The sequence below is a fragment of the Vipera berus genome (assembly GCF_964194415.1).
Source record: "Vipera berus genome assembly, chromosome: 5".
NCBI lineage: Eukaryota > Metazoa > Chordata > Lepidosauria > Squamata > Viperidae > Vipera > Vipera berus.
In genome coordinates this window covers 64,576,409-64,595,049 of record NC_138207.1, presented here as the reverse complement: position 1 = coordinate 64,595,049, position 18,641 = coordinate 64,576,409, and the positions used below count along the sequence as shown (strand labels likewise).

At 39.2% G+C, this 18,641-nt stretch overlaps 2 protein-coding genes across 2 annotated transcripts in view; both read left to right on the top strand.

Annotated features, from left to right (window-relative positions):
* Positions 1-1,162: 1,162 nt before the first annotated feature.
* The window catches only part of LOC308668568 ((E2-independent) E3 ubiquitin-conjugating enzyme FATS), a gene marked incomplete at its 5' end in the record, with an annotated part of 195,044 nt that continues 177,565 nt past the window's right edge, over positions 1,163-18,641 (top strand). The window contains 2 exons of the mRNA XM_081328573.1: positions 1,163-1,198; positions 3,879-4,032. Of these exons, the coding sequence (XP_081184699.1) occupies positions 1,163-1,198; positions 3,879-4,032 (190 nt within the window). The remainder of the gene's footprint in view (positions 1,199-3,878; positions 4,033-18,641) is intronic.
* Positions 15,049-18,641, top strand: part of LOC308669307 (uncharacterized protein) — a gene marked incomplete at its 5' end in the record, with an annotated part of 32,905 nt that continues 29,312 nt past the window's right edge. The window contains one exon of the mRNA XM_081329943.1: positions 15,049-15,267. Coding sequence (XP_081186069.1) covers positions 15,049-15,267 — 219 coding nt within the window. The remainder of the gene's footprint in view (positions 15,268-18,641) is intronic.

Sequence of the window (18,641 nt, the reverse complement as noted above, 5' to 3'; positions counted from 1 at the left end):
TGGTCCGTGTCCTATGAGGAAGTGCCTCAAGCTACTGCTCAAGTGGGCTCACAATCTTGGATCGTGGAGAACTTACAGTAACAAATAAATTCAACAGTAGCTGTTTTTTTAATTCAGCAGTAGCTCCCTTGCACACTTTTTTCTCCAATTTATACCTTTCTTCAGGAAATATGCATGTTATGAAGATGTGAATGTTGCGCTTATTGCTAGTTCCTCTGATTAACTGGAAGATTACACATCTCTTCAATACTCATACAGTATTTTGTTTAGTCAACTAGAGCTCTCTAGTTGTGGTAGGTTATTAGCCCTCCATTATCAGGCTAATTGGCTATATTGCTTACTGGCTATGGTATTTGGTATTTCTGGGGCAACTGTTCCAAAACACCTGAAAGTCATGGTTTAAGAAAATTTACTTTAGCTTAAAATTTCAAATCAACATTTTAAAGCTGGTGAACACTTTTAGAATTTTGAAAGCATATCATGGGCATTTTTGCAACATATAGCTTATATTCTAGGCATTACACTTCATATAACAGCCATTTGTTACAAGGTAAATTGTTTCTCACTATCCTTTCTAATCTCTCAGGATGTTTTCTATCATTTCAGTTTACCTTTGTGCAGTTTCTTTCTGGGCATATAGTATGGGCACACTCTCCAGAGAGCACTGAGCTGCTGACTACTGTCAAGTTATTTTTTAAGAGTGCTCCTGGAGTATATGTGAGACCGAGAAACACCCTTTGAAATAAAGTTTATACTTGAGATTTATGTTTTCTTTGATAACATACTAGCTTCCTATTTAATTTTACTTAAATTGAAAGAAAATAATAGAGTAGGAATGGGATGGAATGGAATGGGATGGAATAGAATAGAATAGAATAGAATAGAATAGAATAGAATAGAATAGAATAGAATAGAATAGAATAGAATAGAATAGAATAGAATAGAAAAAAATATTTGCAGAAGCCACTATGGGAATCATGATTCATTTTTGTACAGCATAGTACTTATTCAAGAAATTATGCTAGGTGGCCTACTCTTCCATGTATTTTCCCTTATATTGTCAAATTGCCGGCCTGCCCCAGCTCCGGCAAGGGGGAAAAGTCACGATATGTCACGACACATCACGTGACGCAGCGAGTTTGACACTCCTGGTATAAAGCCTATGAGGAACTTCTATAAATCTGAAATAATTATACAGGTATATATGTTAAATATTTATACAGGTATATATGAAACGTTTCACACTATCTACATAGGTTTAACACTTGTTAAATTACTTAGTGTAATTCTGTTTCACAAACCAGTAATATATCATTTCTGTTGCAACAAACTTTTTACGGATGAGAGATTTCACTGATTCCAGCTTTGCAAAGAAGATCAGGGAGTGATCCCAGAGCTCCAGAGATATTTTCTTATTACCACAAGTGGAAGCATATGAACAAGCCCTTACAACATACTTCTCAGATATTATATCCTGAAGTAATCCTCTTAAAATCAGTAGGACTGCTTTTGAAATAATAGCGTAGATAACCGAAGCCACATCTTACAAATCACTTGTATACTTGAAAAAGGTATCCTTAATCATTACTTGTCTTGTGTGAAATAAATTAATGTTATTGTATCCCACTGCTTACTACCCTTAATGTTATGTATCTAAATGTATGTTCACAACATTTTAAGGGAAGCATTGTTCCAGTTTTTCCCCCTCTGTTCTCACCAAATATCAGTTTCCAGTTGCTAGGAAAACATCCATCTATCATCTTAATGTAGAATGGGAAGGAGGTTGGGGTGAATGTTGACAGATTTATTTATTTTATTTATTTGAATGTACTAATCACTCAATGAAGTACCATGGATGGATTCTGAGAGGTGTACAAAACTAGAAAAACAAAAACAGATAAAAACAAATGAGACAGACAGCCCATTACTAACGTATGGCTAGACTAATGAGCTAATCAAGCACTGTTTGGACATAGGCTTAACCTCTTGTCTTCAATTCCCATTAAAACCATGTTTAGAAATAACAACATCTAACTGAGAGAAAAGCTGCAGTTGGCACACTAGCCATGGTTACATAAATGTATATAGCCCTCACTGAAACTGCCATCTGAAAAGAATCCATATGAACCCACAAACAATTGCCAACGTTACTACCTCTGACCTGCCCCAATCTAACTGAAGTGAAGTGAATCTAACTGAATTTGTTATTTGTCAGAATAATGAATGCTGCATCCGGTCTTTGACTGTTGCATTTCTCAAATATCTTTATGGGGGGAGATATTGTACACTACTTGAAAAGCATTGCTGGCCTGTTCTGTCCATTCACAGTGGAGCAGGAAATTAAACCCTCTTTACTGCCTATAGACCCACCAAATAAGTTTTTTTTTAAAAAAAGCCCACTCTCTGTTCAAGCCAATTCATCCAAAGCGTTCTTTCATTTGCCATCCAGCTGTGTTACATGCCTGATCAATATTTTCATCCAAGATTATATTCTGGATAATAGGTGTTTTTACTAGTGACAGACCTAATCATTAAAAAGCTGGATTTATTCTGTTAAACAAGTTACATGTTATCACAACAATAGGATACTAGTCAGAAAACCTTGACAGAGCTGTTAAAAATATTGAGAAAACGCAATATTGGACAGCTATTTGAGCTGGCCTTGTAGACACTTATTTGCTGTAGGGTCATTTTTAAAAAAAACACAACACAAAACATTTTTGTTGAAGTTTTTCAACAGAATTAAAAGCAGTACAAATGTTGAACTGAAGAATAAGGAAAAGTCATAATAAAGTGAAAAATATAGAAAAGAAAATAGAAAAGAAAAGCAGCTTCTGATCTTCATAACAGCAATTACAGATAGATTTATATCTTACTCTCTAAGGTCACATCATATTTTCATTCTTTCATAAGCTACTTTTTCTAATCTTCAGACCCATAAATCACAAATTCATTTTTCTATTTTTTTTCCAGCAAAAAGTCCATAAGGGTGTTCTAGAGTACTAATAAATGTATTTATTGATCTTCCTGTAATCAAACACATTAATTTTGCCATCTCTGCTATTTCTGTCATCTTCACCAACGAATCCTGTGATGTGAGTATTTCAGTCTTTCCATTTCCAAGAAAAGTTCTAATTTCAGTTGAATGTTGATCTTTAAAATCCTTTATAAGTATTGAAACCCCCAAATTTCTGGCTTTTTTCACAACCAGCAGGCATGATAAAATGACATTTATATACAGTATTGTCCACATTTCCAGCATAAATTGGAAATATCTTTATACATTCTAGACACATTTTCTGGCGTCAAGTGTCAATGGTGTATCATTTTATATAACTTTTAAGTTATAGCAATGTAAATTTCAGTCCTTTTAACCACATATTTTTCCACTGTTCCATCAATATGTACTATCAACATTCTTAGCTCATTTTGTCATACAGTTTCACTTTTACTTTTTCCGTTTCACAGTTCAATAAAAGTTTATACATCTTCACAATTACATGTTCACAATTTATATATGGTTCAGATTCTGCCTGCTGCTCAAGCTACTTTGAATCTTTCACTTAACTGTGCATATGAAAATGATTGAAAACTAAATCCCTTTGAAGCCAGTTGCTTTCTTGCTTTCATTTTATACTTTTCATGTTCTAATAGCTCTTGATAAATTTAACCATTTGTCTTTATCTACTGTTACTTTCCTATAAAATGCTTCTTGTGCTGAAACCCGTGAGGTTTATATTTATCTGAAAATACATTTCTTCCCATCCCCCTTACAGTCCAAAAAAGTAGGAAGGGTCCCTTCTGAGCTGTTTGCATTGCCCAGTTGCCTTTTAGCTGTCTGATCCCTTGACTCTTGTCTCTTTTCCCTATCTCCCAAGGTCATTCTCAGATACCATTACAGGGCTACCCTTGAAGAGCATCTGAAAGCTGCAGTTGGGATAAAAAGCAACAGCACAAGCAATTATGGTTATTGGCAGGATTGCTTCTTCATGATCATGTCTATCCATCCCATCCCATTATCTGGAAGGGAAGGTATGGTATCAGTCTTATCCATTAAAGAGTGCCATCTAGTGGGAGTTAGGAAGACAATCTTTTTTGTTACAGTGCCTTTCTTGTGGACATCCTCCTCCAGAGATCAGATTGGCCCTGATCTTGTTGGCCTTTTGCAGTGCCCTGAAGATATGATTGTGTTCCTAGAACTGAAGGCTAGAGTGTCTGATAGAGCCCATGAATTAGTTTTCTTAAAAGATTTCTACTGTTCTTATATTGATGATTGTTTTTAATTTGCTTCTCTGTTTTTATCTTGGCTGCCAATTGTCTAGAAAATCAGAATTTGCTTTTTGTAATGCTTGCAAATTGCTGAATTGAGGAGATTGTTTCTTATTGTATACCTGTCTACCTCAGCCTTAATTTTACATCTGGCTGTAATTAATTAATCTCAGGATCCCAATTAAAAAACAGTAGATCCTTACAGGCTTAAAGTCAACCCTACCCTGATTTAAACTGAGTTCTAATCAAGCTTCTAAAACCAAAAACAGTAATTGAAATGGGCATCAATGATCCATTCCCTGAATCATTATTCCAATAGAGAGAGGCATAGAAAGAAAGAGAGATGGAGGAAGTGTTAATCTTGGAAATCTACATTGTGATTGTTTTAAATCTACAAGGAGCTCTCAATCCCCAAGTTCTTCTTTGGCTTAACAAAACTGTTGTTGTTGTTGTTAGTTACGAAGTCGTGTCCGACCCATCGCGACCCTATGGACAATGTTCCTCCAGGCCTTCCTGTCCTCTACCATCTTCTGGAGTCCATTTAAGCTCACGCCTACTGCTTCAGTGACTCCATCCAGCCACCTCATTCTCTGTCGTCCCCTTCTTCTATTGCCCTCAATCTTTCCCAGCATTAGGCTCTTCTCCAGTGAGTCCTTCCTTCTCATTAGATGGCCAAAGTATTTGAGTTTTAGCTTCAGGATCTGGCCTTCTAAAGAGCAGTCAGGGTTGATCTCCTCTAGGACTGACCGGTTTGATCGCCTTGCAGTCCAAGGGACTCGCAGGAGTCTTCTCCAGCACCATAGTTCAAAGGCTTCAATTCTTTGGCGCTCAGCCTTTCTTATGGTCCAGCTTTCACTGCCATACATTGCAACTGGGAAGACCATAGCCTTGACTATACGTACTTTTGTTGACAGGGTGATGTCTCTGCTTTTTAGTGTGCTGTCTAGATTTGCCATGGCTTTCCTCCCCAGGAGCAAGCGTCTTTTAATTTCTTGGCTACAGTCCCCATCTGCAGTGATCTTGGAGCCCAGGAAAATAAAATCTGTCACTACCTCCATTTCTTCCCCATCTATTTGCCAGGAATTGAGAGGGCCAGATGCCATGATCTTGGTTTTCTTAATGTTTAGTTTCAACCCACATTTTGCACTCTCCTTCTTCACTCGCAACAAGAGGCTCTTTAGTTCCTCTTCACTTTCTGCCATTAGAGTGGTATCATCTGCATATCTTAGGTTGTTGATGATTCTTCCGGCAATCTTAATTCCAACTTTTGATTCATCTAGCCCTGCCTTTCTCATGATGTGCTCTGCATATAAGTTAAATAGGCAAGGCGACAGTATGCAGCCTTGCCGGACTCCTTTCCCAATTTTGAACCAATCAGTGGTTCCGTGTCCAGTTCTCACTGTTGCTTCTTGGCCTACATATAGGTTTCTCAAGAGACAAATAAGATGGTCTGGTATGCCCATCTCTTTAAGAACTTGCCAGAGTTTGTTATGATCCACACAATCAAAGGCTTTAGCATAGTCAATGAAGCAGAAGTAGATGTTTTTCTGGAACTCTCTAGCTTTCTCCATGATCCAGCGTATGTTAGCAATTTGATCTCTAGTTCCTCTGCCTCTTCGAAATCCTGCCTGTACTTCTGGTAGTTCTCGATCCACATACTGCTGTAGTCTAGCTTGTAGAATTTTAAGCATAACTTTACTAGCATGAGAAATGAGTGCAATGGTGCGATAGTTTGAACATTCTTTGGCACTGCCTTTCTTTGGAATTAGAATGTAAACTGATCTTTTCCAATCCTGTGGCCACTGTTGAGTTTTCCAAATTTGCTGGCAAATTGAGTGTAGCACTTTTACTGCATCGTCTTTTAAGATTTTGAATAGCTCAGCTGGAATACTGTCACCTCCACTAGCTTTGTTGTTGCTCAGCTTTTCTAAGGCCCACTTCACTTCACATTCTAGGATGTCTGGCTCGAGGTCAGTGACCACCTCATTGTGATTATCAGGGACATTAAGCTCATTCTTGTATAGTTCTTCTGTGTAATTTTGCCACCTCTTCTTAATCTCTTCTGCCTCTGTTAGGTCCCTGCCATTTTGGTCCTTTATCATGCCCATTTTTGCATGGAACGTTCCCTTCATCTCTCCAATTTTCTTGAAAAGCTCTCTGGTCCTCCCTATTCTATTGTTTTTTTCTATTTCTTTGCATTGTTCATTTAAGAAGGCATTCTTATCTCTTCTAGCTATTCTTTGGAATTCTGCATTTAATTGGGCATATCTTTCTTTTTCTCCCTTGCCTTTCGCTTCCCTCCTTTCCTCAGCTATTTGCAAAGCTTCCTCAGACAGCCATTTTGCTTTCTTGCATTTCTTTTTCTTTGGGATGGTTTTGGTTGCTACCTCTTGTACAATGTTGCGAACCTCTGTCCATAGTTCTTCAGGCACTCTGTCTATCAGATCTAATTCCTTAAATCTATTTGTCACCTCTACTGTATATTCAACAGGGATATGATTTAATTCATACCTGACTGGCCTAGCGCTTTTCCCTACTTTCTTTAATTTAAGCCTAAACTTTGCAACAAGAAGCTCATGGTCTGAGCCACAGTCAGCTCCTGGTCTTGTTTTTACTGACTGTATAGAGCTTCTCCATCTTTGGCTGCAGAGCATATAGTCAATCTGATTTCTGTGTTGACCGTCTGGTGATGTCCATGTGTAAAGCCGTCTCTTGGCTTGTTGGAAAAGAGTGTTTGCTATGACCATCGTATTCTCTTGACAAAATTCTATCAGCCTGTGCCCTGCTTCATTTTGTACTCCAAGGCCAAACTTGCCTGTTATTCCAGTTATCTTTTGGCTTCCTACTTTAGCATTCCAATCTCCCATGATGATAAGGACATCATTTTTGGGTGTTAGTTCTATAAGGTGCTGTAAGGCTTCATAGTAAGGTAAAGGTAAAGGTTCCCCCGCACATGCGTGCTAGTCGTTTCCGACTCTAGGGGCCGGTGCTCATCTCCGTTTCATAGCCGAAGAGCCAGCATTTGTCCGAGGACGTCTCCGTGGTCATGTGGCCAGCATGACTAGACGCCAAAGGCGCACGGAACGCTGTTACCTTCCCACCATAGTGGTCCCTATTTTTCTACTTGCATTTTTACGTGCTTTCGAACTGCTAGGTGGGCAGAAGCTGGGACGAGTAACAGGCGCTCACTCTGTTACGCGGCACTCGGGATTCGACCCGCCAAACTGCCGACCTTCTGATCGACAAGCTCAGCGTCCTAACCCACTGAGCCACCGTGTCCCTTAAGGCTTCATAGAACCGGTCAATTTCATCCTCTTCAGCACTGGTGGTTGGGGCATAGACCTGGACTACTGTGATATTGAATGGTTTGCCTTGGATTCGAACTGAGATCATTCTGTCATTTTGAGGGTTGTATCCCAGTATTGCTTTTCCTACTTTTTTATTGACTATGAAGGCTACTCCATTTCTTCTGAGGGATTCTTGCCCGCAGTAGTATACCTGATGGTCATCTGAATTAAATTCACCCATTCCTGTCCATTTTAGTTCGCTGATACCTAAGATGTCGATGTTTAGTCTTGTCATCTCTTGTTTGACCACGTCCAGCTTTCCTTGATTCATGGATCTTACATTCCAGGTTCCTATGGAGAAAGAATCTTTACAGCATCGGACTTTCCTTTCACCACCAGACATATCCACAGCTGAGCGTCCTTTCGGCTTTGGCCCAGTCGCTTCATTCTTTCTGGCGCTACTAGTACTAGCCCTCTGCTCTTCCCCAGTAGCATATTGGACGCCTTCCGACCTGAGGGGCTCATCTTCCAGCGTCATATCGTTTTGCCTTTTGGTACTGTCCATAGGGTTTTCATGGCAAGATACTGGAGTGGGTTGCCATTTCCTTCTCCAGTGGATCACGTTTTGTCAGAACTCTCTGCTATGACCTGTCCGTCTTGGGTGGCCCTGCACGGCATAGCTCATAGCTTCATTGAATTATGCAAGCCCCTTCGCCACGACAAGGCAGTAATCCATGAAGGGGTTAACAAAACTATAAGGGTACAAAGAAACTCAGCACATCAATTCTTCTACAGGTGTTTTTTTTAAAGTCCATTTTGGATCCTTGGGTACAGGGAGCTAAAAATTCACATTTGATGCATACTTAAAAAGCAGAACCCATAAGAAAAAGAAAACAGTATATCGTCTCTCAAGGGAAACTAGGTTCATGAATTCATTGTAATCTATTTTATTGCTACTGAATGCTTTATTGGATCTGTGCAACCCTCTGAAGATAAATTCAAAAGCACTGTGCAGCCTACAATGGAACATCTTTCATAGCTGTAAATATTAATCTCATTATAAAGCATATTAAGAATTAACACATATGAAATACTGGCATCTTGTACCCATGGTTCCTTTTCTTTTGAGAGTTCATAAACACATAACTGCATATCATCAACAGCATATCAAAATGCATTGTGCACCAGAAAAATCAATTCCTTAGACATTAAAAGAGAGTGATTGGAGCTCATTTATGTTAATTATCTACCTAACAGCTACAATTACTAACAATACAATTGTTTTATGATAGCATTCACCCTCCAGTTCCTGGGAAATTTAGAACTCAGCCAGGCAGAAGTAGTAATATGCCAGTGTTTTCCTCTGTGTTTCTCCCTAGTTATTTGTCCTAAAACTGCCCTTCCAGATTTTTCTCACAATTTTTTTTCTGAAAGTGATAACTATCCCAATGAACCTAATGCCAGAAAATGAAAGATTTCAGGCTACAAATTTCAGTATGCATGTTTTAAAACTCTGGGATCAATGGAACTTGCTCTTGTATAAATGTATAAATGTTTTTGGGATCAAGTTCATATTATTATCATATTCATCAATTAATACCATCGTATCATTTCCATACATCCCTCAATTCTTGTTGTTGAAAAATGGTTGAAGTCAGAAACTGTAATTTCATAATAAAATTGTGAAGCATAATAAGTGATTTATGGCATCATATTAGCAACTAAAGCAATCTAGTATCCTGCTCAACAGTTGTTGCTCAATGCTTCAAAGAGTCACAAAAAGATAACAAAGTAATAGGATTAATTTAAAATGAAATCTTTAATATCTTCCTGTCTCTCTATCCCATTTAATGGAGTTGGATGCAGTGGATGAAATTTGCCTTTGGAGTTCACAGCCAACATGATAAGCAAGCCTGTTGATTCCAAGGTCTCTCTGGACAGTAAAAAGTTTGGCCGCACAAAACCTCATGTTAGTAGAGACTAGGTAAATTAAAGCATTCATTGTTGACAGAACCACAACACAGATGGCAGAACTTGGATATCTTTCCTAGTTTAAGTTGACTTTTTGTCCATTTCAGAATTAGTGCCATCAGAAAAAAGTGTTAATCTAGTTCTCAAAAAAGCACCATACTTTGTTTACAAGAAGTTTATTTAAGACTCTAACAAGCACTTTTGGAAGCATTGCATTGGGTAGATGCGTCTTCAAAAACCAAGTATCTCAACCTCAGCCAAAATGGCCATAGAGAGCATTTCCCAGTAATAGGACAGAAGGGGGAATACCCGTAGCAGCCTAAACCTGCCAGTAATATTCAGGCAAATCTCAATTTCTGATTGAAACAATAACCATCTAATCAGTGAAGGAGGCTAAATTGTATCCATGACAAAAAATATGATGAGAGAAGAGGGGAAACTCTTTAAAAATGGAATTGTTAAAGATGACTTTTAGGCTTGCTCAGCTATGGCCTGGGGATGAGATGAAAATGATATCATGAGTACATGGCAGAAAAAGTGATTATGTTTGGTTAAATAAAGGTAAAGGTAAAGGTTCCCCTGCACATGCGTCCTAGTCATTTCCGACTCTAGGGGCCGGTGCTCATCTCCGTTTCAAAGTCGAAGAGCCAGCGCTTGTCCGAGGACGTCTTCGTGGTCATGTGGCTGGCAAGACTAGATGCCAAAGGCACACGGAACGCTGTTACCTTCCCACCGTAGTGGTCCCTATTTTTCTACTTGCATTTTTACGTGCTTTCGAACTGCTATGTTTGCAGAAACTGGGACAAGTAACAGGCGCTCACTCTGTTATGCGGCACTCGGGATTCGACCCGCCAAACTTCCGACCTTCTGATCGACAAGCTCAGCGTCCTAACCCACTGAGCCACCGCATCCCCTTATGTTTGGTTGTTGTTGTTGTTGTTGTTAGTTGCGAAGTCGTGTCCGACCCATCGCGACCCTATGGACAATGTTCCTCCAGGCCTTCCTGTCCTCTACCATCTTCTGGAGTCCATTTAAGCTCACGCCTACTGCTTCAGTGACTCCATCCAGCCACCTCATTCTCTGTCGTCCCCTTCTTCTATTGCCCTCAATCTTTCCCAGCATTAGGCTCTTCTCCAGTGAGTCCTTCCTTCTCATTAGGTGGCCAAAGTATTTGAGTTTTAGCTTCAGGATCTGGCCTTCTAAAGAGCAGTCAGGGTTGATCTCCACTAGGACTGACCGGTTTGATCGCCTTGCAGTCCAAGGGACTTGCAGGAGTCTTCTCCAGCACCATAGTTCAAAGGCTTCAATTCTTTGGCGCTCAGCCTTTCTTATGGTTCAGCTTTCACTGCCATACATTGCAACTGGGAAGACCATAGCCTTGACTATACGCACTTTTGTTGACAGGGTGATGTCTCTGCTTTTTAGTGTGCTGTCTAGATTTGTCATGGCTTTCCTCCCAAGGAGCAAGCGTCTTTTAATTTCTTAGCTACAGTCCCCATCTGCAGTGATCTTGGAGCCCAGGAAAATAAAATCTGTCACTACTTCCATTTCTTCCCCATCTATTTGCCAGGAATTGAGAGGGCCGGATGCCATGATCTTGGCTTTCTTAATGTTTAGTTTCAACCCAAGTTTTGCACTCTCGTTCTTCACTCGCAACAAGAGGCTCTTTAGTTCCTCTTCACTTTCTGCCATTAGAGTGTTATCATCTGCATATCTTAGGTTGTTGATGTTTCTTCCGGCAATCTTAATTCCAACTTTTGATTCATCTAGCCCTGCCTTTCTCATGATGTGCTCTGCATATAAGTTAAATAGGCAAGGCGACAGTATACAGCCTTGCCGGACTCCTTTCCCAATTTGGAACCAATCAGTGGTTCCGTGTCCAGTTCTCACTGTTGCTTCTTGGCCCGCATATAGGTTTCTCAAGAGACAAATAAGATGGTCTGGTATGCCCATCTCTTTAAGGACTTGCCACAGTTTGTTATGATCCACACAATCAAAGGCTTTAGCATAGTCAATGAAGCAGAAGTAGATGTTTTTCTGGAACTCACTAGCTTTCCCCATGATCCAGCGTATGTTGGCAATTTGATCTCTAGTTCCTCTGCCTCTTCGAAATCCTGCCTGTACTTCTGGTAGTTCTCGATCCACATACTGCTGTAGTCTAGCTTGTAGAATTTTAAGCATAACTTTACTTGCATGAGAAATAAGTGCAATGGTGCGATAGTTTGAACATTCTTTGGCACTGCCTTTCTTTGGAATTGGAATGTAAACTGATCTTTTCCAATCCTGTGGCCACTGTTGAGTTTTCCAAATTTGCTGGCAAATTGAGTGTAGCACTTTTACTGCATCGTCTTTTAAGATTTTGAATAGCCCAGCTGGAATACTGTCACCTCCACTAGCTTTGTTGTTGCTCAGCTTTTCTAAGGCCCACTTCACTTCACATTCTAGGATGTCTGGCTCGAGGTCAGTGACCACCTCATTGTGATTATCAGGGACGTTAAGCTCATTCTTATATAGTTCTTCTGTGTAATTTTGCCACCTCTTCTTAATCTCTTCTGCCTCTGTTAGGTCCCTGCCATTTTGGTCCTTTATCATGCCCATTTTTGCATGAAACGTTCCTTTCATCTCTCCAATTTTCTTGAAGAGATCTCTGGTCCTCCCTATTCTATTGTTTTCTTCTATTTCTTTGCATTGTTCATTTAAGAAGGCATTCTTATCTCTTCTAGCTATTCTTTGGAATTCTGCATTTAATTGGGCATATCTTTCTTTTTCTCCTTTGCCTTTCGCTTCCCTCCTTTCCTCAGCTATTTGCAAAGCTTCCTCAAACAGCCATTTTGCTTTCTTGTATTTCTTTTTCTTTGGGATGGTTTTGGTTGCCACCTGTTGTACAATGTTACGAACCTCTGTCCATAGTTCTTCAGGCACTCTGTCTATCAGATCTAATTCCTTAAATCTATTTGTCACCTCTACTGTATATTGAACAGGGTTATGATTTAATTCATACCTGACTGGCCTAGCACTTTTCCCTACTTTCTTTAATTTAAGCCTAAACTTTGCAATAAGAAGCTCATGGTCTGAGCCACAGTCAGCTCCTGGTCTTGTTTTTACTGACTGTATAGAGCTTCTCCATCTTTGGCTGCAGAGCACATAGTCAATCTGATTTCTGTGTTGACCGTCTGGTGATGTCCATGTGTAAAGCCGTCTCTTGGCTTGTTGGAAAAGAGTGTTTGCTATGACCATCGTATTCTCTTGACAAAATTCTATCAGCCTGTGCCCTGCTTCATTTTGTACTCCAAGGCCAAACTTGCCTGTTATTCCAGTTATCTTTTGGCTTCCTACTTTAGCATTCCAATCCCCCATGATGATAAGGACATCATTTTTTGGTGTTAGTTCTATAAGGTGCTGTAGGGCTTCATAGAACCGGTCAATTTCATCCTCTTCAGCACTGGTGGTTGGGGCATAGACTTGGACTACTGTGATATTGAATGGTTTGCCTTGGATTCGAACTGAGATCATTCTGTCATTTTGAGGATTGTATCCCAGTATTGCTTTTCCTACTCTTTTGTTGACTATGAAGGCTACTGCATTTCTTCTGAGGGATTCTTGCCCACAGTAGTATACCTGATGGTCATCTGAATTAAATTCACCCATTCCTGTCCATTTTAGTTCGCTGATACCTAAGATGTCGATGTTTAGTCTTGTCATCTCTTGTTTGACCACGTCCATCTTTCCTTGATTCATGGATCTTACATTCCAGGTTCCTATGGAGAAAAAATCAGCATCGGACTTTCCTTTCACCACCAGACATATCCACAGCTGAGCGTCCTTTCGGCTTTGGCCCAGTCGCTTCATTCTTTCTGGCACTACTAGTACTAGCCCTCTGCTCTTCCCCAGTAGCATATTGGATGCCTTCCGACCTGAGGGGCTCATCTTCCAGCGTCATATTGTTTTGCCTTTTGGTACTGTCCATAGGGTTTTCATGGCAAAGATACTGGAGTGGTTTGCCATTTCCTTCTCCAGTGGATCACATTTTGTCAGAACTCTCTGCTATGACCTTTCCGTCTTGGGTGGCCCTGCACGGCATAGCTCATAGCTTCATTGAATTACGCAAGCTCCTTCGCCACGACAAGGCAGTAATCCATGAAGGGGATGTTTGGTTAGGAAGATGCAAATATGAGTTCACAAACTGGGTATCTGATTGGCAAGATAGAAAAGAACTATTGCTAAGTCCAATACTATGGAAAAATAATCATATTCACAAGTAAAGAGTGTGGAATAGTTTTAACATACCTAATACTCCTTCCAATTTTCCTGACAACAGCAACCCCGAGAAGTGGATTGGGCTGAAAAAGTTCTCAGTTCTTTGAAGGATAGCTCTCTTTCACATTTTAGAAAACCTGATAGAAGGTTCTAGATGACAATACATCACTGATCTTGACTCGGCAATGAATGAAATTCTCCTCCTTTTTCAAAGCCAGATCAACTTTACTGACTCCACTTCTAACTTCCAGCCAAGAAGCACATAGAGGGAGAATCCTGTCACTCATGCCCTTGGTGTCAAGCTACGAACCCTGTGGTCTTTAGGACCGCTACATGTTTCTAACTTGCCATCAGTGCGGGAGGGGCAGAGGGGAGAATTTGGAATCCATAGGTGTCCTTATCAGTGTGAGAGCCAGAGCTGTTGAAGAGTTGTTTTGGTGAACTAAAATTTCTTCTCATAATAATTACTGAACCTGTCAGAGAGGGGAGGCAAAGTTTCATTTTTGAAATTAACTGCTTCCCTCCATTTCCTCAGAGCTAGCTTTTCTTTAACCCTGCTGGTTTGTATTTGCTCAATAAAGTATACATTAGAGAACACAATGGCTCTGGTGTTTTGCTTTGGTTGAGCTTTTCAGCCAGAGGTTGACTTGGTAGATGTAACTCATTGAACATACCAGACATGTGTACCATGTGTACAATTCTGCAGGTTGCTATTATCTGGGATTACTCATCCTGGAATGTTTTATGAGGGTCATCTTATAAACTAATATATGTATAAATGACTTTCACCCACTCCCTTTTTTGTACTTCCTCATGAAAAATTCAGAATTCAGTTATGAATATAATTTAAATGATTTGAATCCAGTCATTCAGAGTGCTGATTTCGAAGTACTTTGAATTAAGCACTGCCTTTTTATTTAGTTCTGAAGTACTTTGAAATCAGAGATTAAATTTCCAGCTACTTGATAGCCTGGCGACAATGAGACTTGACTGAAAAGGATCAGATGAAATGAGAACATAACCAGTTCCGAAGGACTCCGTAGAATACCTTAATAATGTTGCCGCTGAGGCTTTTCATATTGAATATTCACTTTCATACAGCTTTTGGATTTAACAGAGCAAAGGACATCACAGTCTGAAATTTTTCAGGAGAGATGAAAGTTTGAACAGCAGCAGCTTTTTAAATAGCTTTCAGCACCCAAAGTGAGAACAAAGAAAGGTCTGTTCAGGCAGCTGTCCTTTTAACAACAAGATCCATAGTGCTATGCGCTATCCAGGAAACAATGCCAATGGCAAGAAATACCTTGCACGACATGCGGTCAAAAAGTGTCAGATAAAAAACTTTAGTGCTGGAGCTAGAGAGCATGTCATAATAAAGGATATCGTGGGAAGGAACTGGCTTCCCACGCAAAACATAGCCCAGCTATGCTTCATTTTGATTTGCAAAGGGGAGAAAGAAAAGCACCCAAATAGGCAACATCAGGTAAGTACCATATTTGCAGATGTGGCTATAGGCCTGCTTTTAAAAATAACATTGAGTTGGTGGGAAATTTCTAAGGGTGGCAGGGGGCGGGGAGAGAGATGAACATGGTAATCTTATAGCTTTGCCCAAACCGGGTCCGAAATTAACAGGTGAAATGGTTTCAAAACCAGAAAGTAAGAATTTCAGGCAGCAGAATGATTGAGCATGGTCCGACCTAGGACTACCCAATAATTTCTGTTGGATTGTCTTCCAGATTAGGAATGGTCAAGATGACTGTGTTTCTCAAAATAAATCTGAAATTACTCTAATCTTCTTGTTATGTTTTGAGTTAAGAATCTTTGTAATAGTAATAACTTGGGTGCCACCTAATTCATTTAAATATTAATTTAGTCTTCCCTGTGACCAAAAGATTAAAAATGTCACTGCTTACATTGGCTAAAGTTGTGCAGTCCTATATCAGGGTTTCAAGGCTATGGGCTACTAACAAATCTATGATTCAGACTAAGAATCAACTGATTCTGCATAAGTGTTCTTGCCTTGATTAGATGGGTTTATGCGCTCCTTGAAGAATATTGAGTGCAACTTTATTTCTTGATGGACAAGTTCTTGTTATATCCAGGAATACTACTATTTTTCCTCCTCCTCCTCCTCCTCCATTTATATCTGTCTAGCTTCATATGCTATCTTGGAAAAGAAGGAGCTTATCTCTTATTTTAAATACTAGGTGATCTATTAGATCGTAATAGACTGCTTTAAAACTTCCAAAAGCTATATAGTAGTAAGAATGGAAACAACATTCAGGTTATTAGACAGAGGGAACAAATGTCACCACTCACCCAATGAATCTTTTATCAGTCAGCTTCCAGGCACAACTCAGCTTACTGGCACTGATCATAATGCTGTAAATAATATGAATCCAATATGCTTAAAGGGTGGGGGGGGGAAAGAGCTATTCTTTCTGAACCTTTCTTTAGTCTCTGTAAAGCAGAACTGTTTCAGGTTTTCCCCCTTTATCAGCTTGTTATATTTAGCTCTCTTGTTTAGATTCAGCCTACATTCATAGCCCTACTTGGCATTTTTCCCAGCTTTAAAGCAACTTTAAAGATAAGTTAGGCAAAGAAAAAATGACTGGCCCAGAGTCATCCAGTGAGCTTCTGTTGAACTTCAACCTGGTCTCCTTGCTGTTAGTTGACTACCTAAATCACTACGCTATACTAGCTCTTTTTCCAGTATGTGAGGTTATGGGAGAAACACATAGCATTCCTTACCAGATTTTCAGTGGCAATATCTTCTGTGGAAAATGTTGTCTTTTTTTAGGGAGGTGATGCCCTTCCTAACCATCTTTTCTTTTTCAATTCTGTACCTTCCTAACCTTTTTCTCCCAGTTCTGCCATTTAGTAGAGCTCTTTATGATTCACATTACCTGTGAGAAAATAAAAGTGAATATTACTGTTCAATTTCTCTTGATACCCCTAAGCTTTAAAGCTATTTAGAAGCAGGGGGAAATATCTATTTTGGTTTACTGATCAAATTTAAGTGACCAAAGTTATAAGACTAGAAGTATAAGACTAGAAAGAAACATGCTGAGGCTTCAGAAATGTAATAAATACATGGAGCCCAATGCCTACATTAAGAATCTGCAATTGAGCTTATGAGTAGATTTTAGTGGGATATTGTTATTGGTACTTTGTTTGTAGTTATGTTAAAGGGGAGTTAAAGCACATTATGAATTTGGTTAATTGTATATTATGCATAATTTTTATTTAGAATATGATTATTGTAACTATAATCCTGTATTTAGCTCTGAGAAGTGGGGGGGAAGTGGGCGGGTTTGGGGTGGGAGGGATTTGGGGATATATTGTAAAATTTTGTTTTTGTAACTCTTTAATAAAAAAAAAAGAATCTGCAATTGCCATGATTTTTTTTTGCTATGAATGTCACTGTTGTCCTAATGGTACTAGAATTTATGTGGAAGTTTTTTAATCTTATGTAAAGTGTGTTTAATATACAGAATACTCTTTAAGTACTACATTTCACCTCATGTTCAAATGAGGTTACTATCTTCCAAAACCAATCTTCTTTGTAAAGGTTAAAAGAAAAGGAGATTTAAAGATTAAAATGTCAAGTAGATAAACACATTATTCTGAACTGTACAGTATTTGTAATCTGCAGGTCACTCCAAGAGGCAGTCAGTTGTCTTTTATAAAGTAAACTCTGGTGAAATTTGAACAGTTTGTCATGGTACATGCAGTAAATTATTCAAGACACTGGATAAGGTTCTTATCTAGCTGTTCTCCATTTTTTCCTGATCAGTGCTATTTGCAGAATGTTAGCATTTTGTGGAACACATAACATCCTGTTGACTCTCTGGCTATGAAATTTAAGAGGCAATCCAGAACACTTCTTTCCGGTTTGGGGGAAAAAGTCTGATTTAGAAACAGGACAGAAGTTAGTTAGCACTGACTAATTTTATAATATTTAACATTCATTTAATTGTAACAATAATGTACTGAAACAATGCAATAATAAGGGCTCAGGTGGGTAAACATGGTTTGGATAGAAATAATGGTATGAGAATATTTTTCATTTCAAGGCTAATTGAAAAATGCTCTGTAGAAATAGGGAAATGTGCAACATATAAAGGAAATGTTTTAGGAATAATGTCATGTTTTAAAAAATAATATCAAAGCCCAACGAAGTAATTTTACCAGAGACATTGTGATCTCTAATGTAAAGCTTTATCAAGCAAAGCATACTGGTATGGTAGAAAGAATACCAGCTCTGGCAATATGGCGGGAAAAAGTTAATTAAAAGAGTAAAACCTTCCCTCCCCTCTGACAGTTCAAGTCACATTGTCCAATTAGTCTTCAAATGTTTGTTATGAGAAGAAAATCTCTATTCGCCAAAACATCTCTTCATGATCTTGGCTCTCATATTGATAGCAACCACCTGTGAACTCCAAACCTTCTCCCGCTTTCCCCCAGATGGTAGGTAAGCTAGAAGCAGCATGGCAGTTCTAAAGCAAGGATTTTCATAGCTTGACAAATAATTTTAGAAAGTGTCATAGTTGCATGACTATCCTTTTTCTATAAGGAATGGAAGAATGGCCTGATCTTCTCACTGGTAAGAACATCTATTCTTCACTGCAGAGCTGAAACAGCTACCACTGCCATAAACAATGTCTTTATGATATCTCCGTTGCTATCTGTTCTCCTTTCAAATTTAGAGATTCAGAAACAAATGCATACTTGCAACTCATGCCAACCCCCCATCACTAAAATATGCATGCATAACAACCCAACTCAACGTCCAATTGGTCACTTTATGCTTGGCTTCCAGAAGAATTGAGGTAGGATAGCCATTGTGCATGATAT